The following is a 12,161-nucleotide window of genomic DNA, read 5'->3' on the forward strand; positions in this document are numbered from 1 at the left end:
GATTAAACTGAAGGATCAGAGCTTAAGTTTACAATCAAAGGCCTTTAACCATTTGGATACTGAAATTGGTTTTGTCTGAAAATTGCCAGGTTTATTCTGAAGAATAAGGAGAAATTTTCTGAAAAATGGAAGAAAATTGATAAAAGAATTTGAGTTTCAAACTTGAAACAAGGCACTGAGCCTTAGGGCACATGCACACATCCTCCTGTCAGGAAGCTGGACACCTCTGTTCTTACACCTGTTAAATCATGTATCCAGTCAGAGTGCTTTTGGGTGAGGTCCACTGACTCCCTGAACAACTTTTCACAGTAGTGGATTCTGTTGGGGAATTCTCTGCTCAGTTTTCCCTTTCTGGTTGCCTTGTTTTTAACCTTTGACCCAAGCTTGTTTGTGTTTGATTTTTGTTGCTCCAAGGAGGTCAATTGGGCTTCACATTTTTGTGACCTCTTCCCTTTGAAGGGGGAGGTTGTTGTTTTTCCAGTGGAATTACTTCCTCTTGAGGACTCCACCTACTTCATGGCATTTCAGATAGGCCCAGTGTGCCTGTCACAGTCCTTGGTCCCTTTAAAACTGCAAGCTGTAGTCGCAATAGATGTAAGCATAGGACCCACAGAATATTGTCTGCCTGTTTCTTATGGGCAGTCAATAGGAGAGATCCAGGGTCAGGAAAAGACTTCTCTATAGTAGCCAAGATTCAAGAAAGTCTACAAGCAGGGGGAAAGATGTGTCCTTTTCACTACCAGCTTGCAGAATGCAGAGAAGTCTATTTATTAAGCATTTGTATTACTTTGAGCCTTTTGCATCTTTTATTTAATAAAATCTGCCCTGAGAAGAGCAAGGTGGAACTGACTGCAGCGTTTGGGCTTATTTTGGACCAGTCCAGCTAGTGAATATGCCCACTAGCTTACAAGACCACTAAATAATTGGCCTGATTTGAAATTTTGACTTGTCGAACCTTTTTGGTGTTATTGTAGCCCTTCATACTTCTCACACAGCTAAATCTCCTTGGAGACTCACATGCAATCTACACTGGGAAAAACAGGTGTCAGGGCTGGGCTGTGTGCATGGGTTAATTACCAAGTTACGGTCAGGAGATGAGTAGCAGAGTTGGCGTTGAACTGGGTCAGGAAGTCAGGGTCAAACACTGACTTGCAGACAAAAGCCAAATAATGGGGTCGGGGTCAAGATGCCAGGAAGTCAGAGTCAGGCACTGAGGTTCAGATAGGAGCCAAGTAGCAGAGTCAGGGTCAAACTGAGCACAGGAGCTGGAGTTTGTGGTTCACAGCAAGGCAAGGTCTGGAACATAAGCAAGCAGGAAGTCTGCATCGTTGCTCAGACATCTCCTTGTGATGGCTTTCTGGTTTATATCCCTGTATGGGCAATCAGTGCGATGTGAAGGACTGCCACTCAAGCCCTGATGGGCGGTACTTCCTGTAGTGTCTAGCATCACAGGATCCCCCAGCAGAAACCTGGCTTGAGCTTCTGGTGGCAACACTAACGTCTTGGGGGCCTGGAACTTCCTGGTTCTAGTCCTGCCGGTTGTTACATAAGGCTGTTACTAAACAGTGATTAATGACTGTTGTACCTAATTGTACTGGTTAGTATGTGTGTATGTGAGCCTGTGTTTTAAGAGACAGTTTTCAAGGACCGGCCTGAATCCTGCGTTGAGAACTGCATGGATGAAGGGGCCTGTGGATGAGGTTCTCAATACAGTACCAGGGTTCTACAGATTCAAAGCAATGTATATTATTCATTATGGCTTGTGTGCTGCCCCCTTAAATGCAGGCTAGAATGTAGGAATATAAAATGGAATAAAAAACCACATCTACCTTCAAGCTGTCTTTTTTGGCTTTCCCCCCTTTTTTAATTTGCCTACAGCAATGGTTTTCAACCTTTTTTCATTTGCAGACCCCTAAAAAATTTCAAGTGGAGATGCGGCCCCCTTCAGACCTCTGAGACATAATCTGTGGACCCCCAGAGGTCTGCAGACTACAGGTTGAAAACCACTGGTCTAAAGACAAGTTTGTTTTGATCCTCTTGTCATGATAAATAAAGCAAATCTGTCAGTGTCAAACGTTTCTGCTAGGGTATCAACAGTTAATTTACATTAAGAAGCCATGGCAGTTTCTGAGAGGCAGAATTCTGATATAATTCAGTTCTGTCCACTAGGAAGCTTTTAGATGCTCTGACCATATATAATGTATTATTGTCAGTCATGTGGTAATAAAATTCATTTTGCATAATGGATGCTTGCAATGGAAAAGTGCTTGAAGGGTTTCAGTGGAGCAGACAGTCTTTTCATCTGTCTATAGTAAAGAGAAATTAAAAAATTATGGGAGTTTAAGGCATCGTTATATAAAACCCTGTAAGTAATGCTTTAAAATGCTCACAAAAATGTATTGAAAAGAGCGCTTACATTATCCAAACGTACTGCTGCGTAACAGCTGCTTTATGCCTTTACCCAACATCTTTTCATATAATTATTTACATGTAATTCGTTTTCCTACATGCAATTCATGCAGAATTCAAATTTGGGAATGTTTTATTGAGTTCCAGGAAAGGCCCTATTAAGAGTCAGAAATTTCACCATTTATGTTGCTGGGTACCTCAGACTTTCATCCTGCCAAACACTTACGTACATACTTCACTTTAAGCATGAGTAGTGGCACTGAAATCAAAAGCTCTTTCTGCACTGTTCCAGTTGCAGGACTGGGGCTATGATTATGATGATGATAAAGAAACTACTGTCATCCGTACTGTTGAATATATTGTAGATGTCAGGATATCATTTTATTGCTGTGATGAACATTTTGGTTATTAGAAGTGAAAAATAACTAGGACTGCTTGGTTTCAGAGTAGCAGCCGTGTTAGTCTGTATTCGCAAAAAGAAAAGGAGTACTTGTGGCACCTTAGAGACTAACCAATTTATTAGAGCATAAGCTTTCGCTCACGAAAGCTTAGGCTCTAATAAATTGGTTAGTCTCTAAGGTGCCACAAGTACTCCTTTTCTTTTTGTATATTAAGATGTCCTTTATATTTTCAAGCGTTCTTAAAGAGGCTGTGGGCAATCTTTTGTGCATCTCACTGTTTTGGTACTAAGTGTCTCCAGTGATATACTTATACTTCACCGAAAGTCAAGCTCAATAACATCCACCTGACTTTATTTGCGCAGGATTGGGCCCCGTTTGTCCCCAGCGAAGGCAAAGATGGAAGCCGCAAGCGAAACTTTCTTTGTCAGTGGGCCCAGGATTGGGCATAGGGAGACGAAGCAATTTTTTTTTTTTTTTTAAGTAACAGCACGGAACCTGCTGGTGCCTGTTTGAGGACTGATGGAAATCAGGGGAGGGAGGGAGTCGGGATTGCGGGGAAGGGAGGCCAGGAGCCATGATTTAAAGACAGCGCGGCGGGCGGGCGGGGGCCTTGTGCCGGTTCTCCCCGGCTGGGGGCAGGAGAGCGGCGAGAGGGACGTGGGGCTGGAGAGCGGGGTAAGGCAGGGCGACGGCGGCGCGAAACAGGCTGTCCTGCTTGCAAGGGTGGGGCTGCGATCCCGCCCCCTGCGTGTCTCTTCCCGCCGGGCAGCGTTTTACTGGCTGGGCCCCGCCGCCGGGCTCCTCAGCCCCAGGCGCCAAGCCCGGCCCCGCCTCCCGCCTCCGCGGGCTTCGCGCGTTGAGCCGCCTTCGTGCGCCCCGCGCTCTGGAACCGGCTTCTAAAGTAAACAGCGCCCCGGCGGCGGTAGCCCCTGCCCGGCTCCGCAGCGCCCCCGCCCCGGGCTTGCAGAGGATGGCGGAGGGCGCGGAGGCGGCCCCGCACAGCAGCCGCTTGTACCAACCCATCACCCAGTGGTGGGTGCCGCCGGCCCCCGCCCTGCCGGGGAGGGAGCCTCCCTTTCCCCGCTGCATGGACGGACCCTCGGGGTGGTTTGCAAAAGGAGCCAGACCTGGGCTTTAGCAGCCCCAGAGCCAGGGCGGCAGATGCCAACCACGGCTCTGGCACCCCTCGGCATGGGGCGGGGAGGGGCGTTACGCTGGCCCCGGCTCTGGCACCCCTCGGCATGGGGCGGGGAGGGGCGTTACGCTGGCCCCGGCTCTGGCACCCCTCGGCATGGGGCGGGGAGGGGCGTTACGCTGGCCCCGGCTCTGGCACCCCTCGGCATGGGGCGGGGAGGGGCGTTACGCTGGCCCCGGCTCTGGCACCCCCATGACATGGAGGTGATGCACCATGTGCGCCTTTGGTACCCGCACTGCTGGGCTATTTGTGATGAGATGTGGCCACCCCTTTGCACGACATAGTAGGTGACAGGCCATCGTGCTGTTTTGACACTTGCAGAATATAGGGGTGAGCACACCATGTGCCCCTTGGGTACCCAGAGAGTAGGCCCTGCGGTGCAAGGAGGGATATTATGTAGTTTAGTTTAACTCTTGCTCCTTGGTATAGCTTCATAAGATACAAATCTTGATTGTTATGGGGGTCCTATATGCTCAAGTTATGGAAACAGTTCCAGTAGGGCATAAATTGTATAGTGCAGAACAGTAGCTCTGACACCAGAAACTGCTGATAACGCTGACTACCTGGTCTCCCCGCTTAATGTATATTGGCATGTGTGGCTACAGAGCTGTGCCTCAGTGTCACCTATTTTAAATGATGATGCATGGAAGGTGTAATGATGGTTAAAGAGGACAATCCTCTGGTTCTTAGTGGCAAGCTTTTAAAATGCTGTATGAACGGCAGCAGGAGTGTACAGCCGATGCATGTTGGCATGTAGAGTGCAGTAACAAATAGTGAATCAGCACCAGTATTTTCTTGAGGTTACATTGTCTTGAGGCTAAAATGATGGTTGTGGCAAATGTTGGTGTGAGTTCTTGTGTGATGGGATAAAGTTATCATAATCATTTTTCATTGGACAGTCCTAATTTCCATGCATTCATCTGTCCTGTGTTATTCAACACCCACTTGGCAAAATGCCTCGTGTGTGATAGTGGTGCTTCGTTTAAAAATTGGGAAGGGACGGTGATGTAATACAGCAGTGAGACACAATATTAACATGTCATGCAATGTAACAGCTACTTGTCAAGAAAATAAATTTAGAAAACGTTAAAATCCCCAGTGGTCTGGGGTATCTTCTCCTAGAAAAATTAGTTTCCTTTTTATTTTCCTTCTTCACCATTTTTTGGCATTTGGTACCTATTACATAGGGCTGTTCTTTCATTTTTGGCAGGACAGTTAACTAGTGTGTGACACTGTATAGAGCAGAAAAACTTCCAGTATTGCCTCTCTGTCTTTCCAAGCCACATCACATCTACCATTTTGATTCTAGGCTGTGGACTGTAATATCTTTGTCAACTTTGTTTAAAACAACAACACAGCACATTCAAGGATTTTAAATTGACACCACCTACTGATCTTAATTCTGTATATGCCCCCATTATGGTAATATGTGAACACCTCACAATATTTTAATATTTTTATTCTCACAGTATACCTATGAGGTAGAGAAATAGAAATAATAGTATTTTACAGATGGGGAACTGAGACACAGAGAGGCTAAGTGACTTGTCCAAGGTCACACAGGAAGTCTGTGGCAGAGCAGGAACTTGAATACTGGTCACATGAGTCCAAGGCTAGCTCCTAACCACTCACTACCGTCCTTTCTCCTCAATGAGCTCATAGATCACCATCTTATATTCTTTCTTTGATAAGTTTATAAAAGTTTGAGTTTTATTTTCTGTTTGGTATGTTGACAATAAAAAAACACAAGATTTTGGTCCAAAAGTAGTCTAATACTAGGCATGAAGGCTGGTATAATGGACTGGTGGACCTAGCTGCGAAGGAAAGGATCACCAGTGTCGGCCTTTGGGGTGGGCGGTCCGGGCCCCTGCCCGGGGCGGCCCGCCAAAGAGGGCGACATGCGCAGGGTTTGGATTCCCACCTGACCTGCTGTGGGCCAGGTGGGCTGATGGAAGCCGCAGGCAGGCAAGTAGCAGAGCTGGAGGCGGGGGGAGAGACCTGAGCTGCAGTTGGACAACCAGCCGTGGGAGCCAGGTGACTTCTCCAGAGCAGGGGTTCCCCTCTTCCCCCTTCCCCCCACTGCTGTTCCTGTCCCTCCCTCCTCCCCAGAGCCACCCCTGTCCACTCCGGACTGGGAGCATCCTCCTGTCTGCTGGGGCGGGGTGGGGGGCGGCTAATGTCAGGGTGTCCCCTCACCCATGCACCCGATTTCCACTGAGCTGGGGTGATGGGACAGGGGGAATCTGTGTGTGTGCTGCTGCCGCTCTGGGTCTGTACACAAGCCTTCAGGCTCCTGACCCTGAGTGCTTTCTTAAAGAGCCAGCGCACTCATACACTCAGGCACACACACATTCACCTCAGCACAACACACACTGTCTCTGTCTCTCTCTCTCTCTCACACACACACCCCCTCCCCAACACACACAACACCAGGGCTCCCTGCATTCAGGTCACTTCCCCTCCTGGGCTATGCTGAGGCATCAGCAGCTGCTGCTCTCCTGTTCTCTCCTTATGCAGCCCAGAGGGTGCCTGGGGCAGAGGAGCAGCAGTCCAGTGGGGGAGTGAGCAACAATGCCAGCTGCTTTGTGTATCCAGGTGGGTCTGTTTCCCCATGTGGGTGCAGGAGGGGGATGCAGGGGTTAGGGGCTCAGGAGAGAGGTGCAGGGGGTAGGAGTGGAGGGGGCACCATGAAGGGGTTGGGGCACAGGAGAGAGGTGCAGGGGTTGGGGTGAAGGGGGCAGGGATTGGGGCACAGGTGGGGAATACAGGGGTTGGAGTAAGGGGGCATGCACAGTGCAGCGGTTAGGGGTGCAAGAGGGAGGTGCAGGGATTAGGTTGAAGGTGAAACAGTGCAGGGGTTGGGGGGGAAGGGAGGGTGGGGAGCCCATGGGCAATGGAGGGGCAGGAGCACCAAAATACAAGTTTGCCCAGGGTGCCATTTTCCCTAAGGCCGGCCCTGAGGATCGCATACAATGGACAGCAAACCCTGGAAAAATATGAGTCTACTTGGGACAGTTTCCTAGAACAGGTCAACTAAACAGCTCTACAAGAGACCTGGTTGAACGATGGGAGATAAATCGACACACTCCCTCTCCTCTTTGTCTCTTTTCTCCCCTGCCGCCCTTTCCTTGCTTGATTTTTATTTCCTTAGTTTTTGTTTGTTTGTTTAGATATGTGCCACAAAAAATCCATGTGCTGGAAATATTGTAGTTAATACATGGGAATCCAAACATTGCATTTTTTTCTTCGTCTTTTCTCTTTTCTGATGTATAGTACTTCTGTACTTCTTTTATATGTTGGCACCTAGAATATGTTTGGTATGTTTTAAGAAAAAAGATTGGAAAAAAATAACTAAAAACAAAAGTAGTCTAATACTATGTCAATAAATAATTAAATGCGGAGGCAAAGCTATTGGAAAAAATCATTGAAGTACAAAACTTGCATTCTCGTCTCCTAGAAAACTGCCTAAAACCCTAAAGAAATTAATCTCTGTTGTAATTCAGTGGATTTCAGTGATGGTATACCTGGGATGAATTTGGATCCAGGTTTAATGCCTCAGGGAAGAATGATCAATTCTCAAGGGTTTTCCAATGGCTCTTTACCCAGGAGAAGAGAGGATTTCTGGTGGCTGGGAGGCAAGGTTTAGTCAGGACTCTTCACTAGACCGAATACTATTTCCTCACCCCCATGATGGGAACACCCCATTATCTCAGCATGCCCTTTGCCTGTTCACTACCTTGATGCTGGTTGCTCATACCTGCCTCTAGCTGTGAAGCAATTCATTCACAACAGGCGGTCAAGCTGGAGGTGGTGAGAAACTGGCAGGAAGCACAGAGCAGCTGTGTGCAGGGAGGTAAGGCCAAGCAGTACTCTCAGGTGGTGGGCTGAGTGACAATCTGAGGTTGTAGAATTGTTTGGTGGATGGGGGCATAGGTTGCAAACGGGTGAGAGGTAGGGAGGTAGGCCTGGGGGGGGGTCTCTTTAAAAGGGAGAGAGCGGAAGTGGGGACACACTCTGTGGAGAAAAGAGAGGAGGCACGAGTAAGAAGCTGAGTTGAAACAGATCCAGTCCCTCACATTAGAATACTCGGAAGTAATGTTCTTTCTCAGTTATATCAAATAATCTGTTTCAGCCAACCAGATTGTTGGAATCCTAACCCATTAGGATAAAAGATAAAGCAGAAAGATAAATGTTAGCCAGCCTGAAATCAGGTTGCTAATAAAAATAGCCAATGCTATTTTAAAACCTGTACTTCATGGATAAGCTAGTGCTTCTAAGTCTGTTTTCTAAAGCAGTTTGAATGTCAGTAAGGGTACTGTGAGTAACTGGCACTCTGCTAAAATAATTAAATTGACATAAATTATTTGGTATAACAGAAATAAAGTCGCTGTAATAGAACGTTTTCATATGATCCATGAGTCATTCTTTGAAAATTAATCTTTTCCCTGTCTCAACATTTATTTCCCACAAATGCGTCAGTTTTGCTTCAGTATTTGTGCTACAGGAGGTATTATTCTTAGACAGCCTAGATGCCATTGGCATTATCCCTTAATTAAACTGTATTTTTCTGGTGGTGATAATAACTTAGGCTAACAAGAAACTACGTTCAAAATCTTCCTCATCTTACTCACAAGTACTTTACTTTAATGTGACCACTCAGGTGAGTAAGGTGAGTGGGATTTGGCCCAAGGACAAGCATTTAAGCCAGGGTTTGGCAACCTTTGGCACGCGGCCCATCAGCGAAATCCACTGGCGGGCCGGGGCGGTTTATTTACCTGCAGCGTCCGCAGGTTCGGCCAATTGGAACTCCCGTTCCAGGCCAATGGGGGCTGCAGGAAGTGGCGTGGGCTGAGGGATGTGCTGGTCGCCGCTTCCCACGGCCCCCATTGGCCTGGAACGGCGAACCGCGGCCAGTGGGAATTGCAATGAGCCGAACCTGCAGACGCTGCAGGTAAACAAACCATCCTGGCCCGCCAGCAGGTTTCCCTGATGGGCTGCATGCCAAAGGTTGCCAATTCCCTGATTTAAGCACATCAAGAGCAGTCTGGATATCAGGAGTGATACTGAGTAGTAATATCAGACTAAATTCTGCTCTCTTCTATACTTGTGCTAAAATCAGTGGAATTTCACAGGTGTGAATGAGAGTAGAATTTGGCCCTTTGTATTCTGGTAAGGTCTAACTTTTGTAACGCCCTGTTATACAGCATCTTTTAAAAATGAAAACAGATAATTAATATATTACATTTGGTTGTGGAGCCTTTTATATTTGCATTATACATTAGAAGATCACAGTAGTTTCCCATTTTAGAGATACTAATACTTTTCCATGTCAGTTTTAACTTTGTTATGATACTATTAAACTATAGTATAAAAAAAACCTGCATAGTATCTGATAGGTTTGTTGCTCTGTGGAGTATATTCACACAACCTCTTGATACGTATGAACTGATAGGTCTTCCAACGGGAATTCAAAGGAACCTGAGAACAGTCTCTTATTCATATATGTGAGGATGTACCATTTTCTTTAGAATATGGATCCACGTAGAAGTAGTGGATGTGATTCTGATCTCACACTGTTGTAGATTAGGAATAACTCTATGGAAATCAGCAGAGTTGTACCAGTGTAAACCTGGAGTGATATCAGAATCAGGCCAATAACATTTAACATTCTAATCTTGACTATATAATTTGATATAAATTTTGTACCATTTTGTTTTAAAGGATAGCGGATAATTTCTATGTTTGTGAAGGATACAGCATACCCCGTTGTCTACTTTATGAAATGTATATAGAGAATTGCACTCAGAATGCTCAGACTCAAGTAAATCCTGCTACATTTGGAAAGGTACAAAGCACATTGCTTTTATAGCATATATGGGGGTTTAAGATAATGGGCTGAGACCTTGTGTAAATTCATAAAGAGATATTTGTACAGGGTTTGATCATGTTGCAAACTAAGGGAGCTTAATTTACAGACAAGGATAAGTAGTTATGCAATAAAATACCTTCAATGTAGAATTCTGGGAGAGATTTTGTTTGAATTCTGCTATCCTATCTCTTGGTATAATACCCTCTTTGGCTTGCTTGGGGAATTTTATCTGCATTATTTTCTCTCTGAGGTAAGGTCTACATTCAAAACTTTTACTGGTATTGTAATGTTGATTAGAGATGTGATTTTTTTTTTAAATGACATTTCTATACCTGCAAAAGCTCTAGACACAGCATAGATGAAATTATACCGTCAAAAAAGTCCTTTTGCTAGGACAGCTTATTTTATTCTTCAAACTGGTATAAGAGTTAAATTGTGTCTACAATAGGAAGGTTTGCCAGTATAGCTATACCAACAAACCTCTCAGGTGTAGACTGAAAACTTTATATTTTATATAAACAATTAGCACTGTATTTTTTTTGTCCAAGGTTTGATGCTGCAAAGCATCCTGGTCTTCATGTTGTTTATCAGTTTAAAAAAAAATTAAATTTACTTATGAAGATTTTGCGCCACACACAGAATATGTGTGTGTTTATAGAATCATCCAAGCAAAGCAAGATGCAGGAGTAAAAGAAGTCCTTTAGACAATGTCACTCTTCAAATAGTCTGGAGCTTTTATAGCCAACAGGAGAATTATCTTTTAAGACCCAAATCATTCAGTCCTAACAAACAGATGCATACTGCTTAACTTTATTCATGTGAATAAAGAAAAAATAACATTTTTGACTATGGTTACCCTATGCATTTTTTGCTCAAAATTTCCCACTATTGCTACCACTGGTGCAACTCCACTGGTATTCAAGCTGTTAGGCCTTGTCTTCACACTTACTTGCCGCTGTTTAATTAGAAGTATTTTTTTTAATCAGTTTAGTTTAGTTGTACAAGTTGTATGTAGCTATTCTTATTTCAGTTTCAGAGTAGTTTATTGTTGTTTCACAGGATTAAGCTAAATCAAAATAAGCAACTCTTAAACCAAAATATGGCACACAAACTTGCAGTGGTTTAATTAAATGGGTTTTAAAAGACACATTTTGTTAAACTAGTGCAAATTGGTGTGTAGACAAGTCAAGGGATGAAATCCTTGTCTTATTGAAATGAATGGGAATTTTACCATTGACTTCATTGCGAGGATTTCACCCCAAGACCTTTAGGATATGTCTACGCTGGAATAAAAGACCTGTGGCATGGCTGCTGAGCTGGCCCAGGTCAGCTGACTTGAGTTCGCAGGACTCGGACTGTGGGGCTAAAAATTGCTGTATAGACATGATGATTGGGCTTCGGCTGGAGCCTGGGTTCTGGGACCCTCCCCATTTACGGGGTCCCAGAACTCAGGCTCCAGCCCATGCCTGAATGTGTACACAGCAGTTTTACAGCCCAGCAGCCCAAGCCCCATGAGTCCGAGTCAGTTGACCTGGGCCAGCTGCAGGTGTTTAATTGCTGTATAGTTTTATTATATTTTTATTATTTAATTGCTGTATAATTATTGCCTTTATTTTTAATACTGTGTCATCAAACTCAGTTTAAATCAAATAGAGGTAACACGGTGGTAAAAATGCTGGCAGACACTACCAACGTGGTTACATTAGAACTCCCATCATTACTACCAATGTGGGAGCTGCATCTTAGGGCAATTGGGGAAAAAAAATGTCTAGTATAGACAAGGCCTTTGACACCAAACAACTTCATACTTGATTCATTTTGTTCCTACCCTGGACAACGAAGACTCCCACGGTTTATCTAGAGTAGATGCATTGTGTATTTGATAATCTGTTCCTGTTCTAAAAAGGAAAGGTAGCATGAGCTCTCTTGTTTTGTCTGTAGCTTTATAAGATAGCTCATACTCCTACTGTGTGTGTAATAATAGCAATTTGGATTATTACACTTACAGGCTTACATGGTGCTAATCTTGAGAGGCGCCGAATGATTTCAATTCACATTTCCTTCAATATGAGCAAAGGGATACTCGGCAACTTGATAAAAAAAAATTGATAAGTCAAACCCGATCCTGCAAGCGTGAGAAGGCTAACTAAAGTCATTGGGGCTACTTGTGTGAGTAAGAACTACTTGACTGAGTAAGGTGTGCCAGACTGGGCTTCATATTGGCAACATATTAGAGATGCACACCAGCTAATTCAGCAATTACTATTTGAGTGTTATTGGGAGAACA

General features: G+C 44.8%; 1 protein-coding gene across 1 annotated transcript in view; it reads left to right on the forward strand.

Annotated features, from left to right (window-relative positions):
* Positions 1-3,668: 3,668 nt before the first annotated feature.
* The window catches only part of RFX8 (regulatory factor X8), a 44,475-nt gene continuing 35,982 nt past the window's right edge, over positions 3,669-12,161 (forward strand). Inside the window, exons 1-2 of the mRNA XM_084644025.1 lie at positions 3,669-3,842; positions 9,727-9,850. Coding sequence (XP_084500151.1) covers positions 3,781-3,842; positions 9,727-9,850 — 186 coding nt within the window. The 5' untranslated portion in view covers positions 3,669-3,780. The remainder of the gene's footprint in view (positions 3,843-9,726; positions 9,851-12,161) is intronic.

The sequence above is a fragment of the Lepidochelys olivacea genome (assembly GCF_965140295.1).
Source record: "Lepidochelys olivacea isolate rLepOli2 genome assembly, chromosome: 1".
Classification (NCBI taxonomy): Eukaryota; Metazoa; Chordata; order Testudines; family Cheloniidae; genus Lepidochelys; species Lepidochelys olivacea.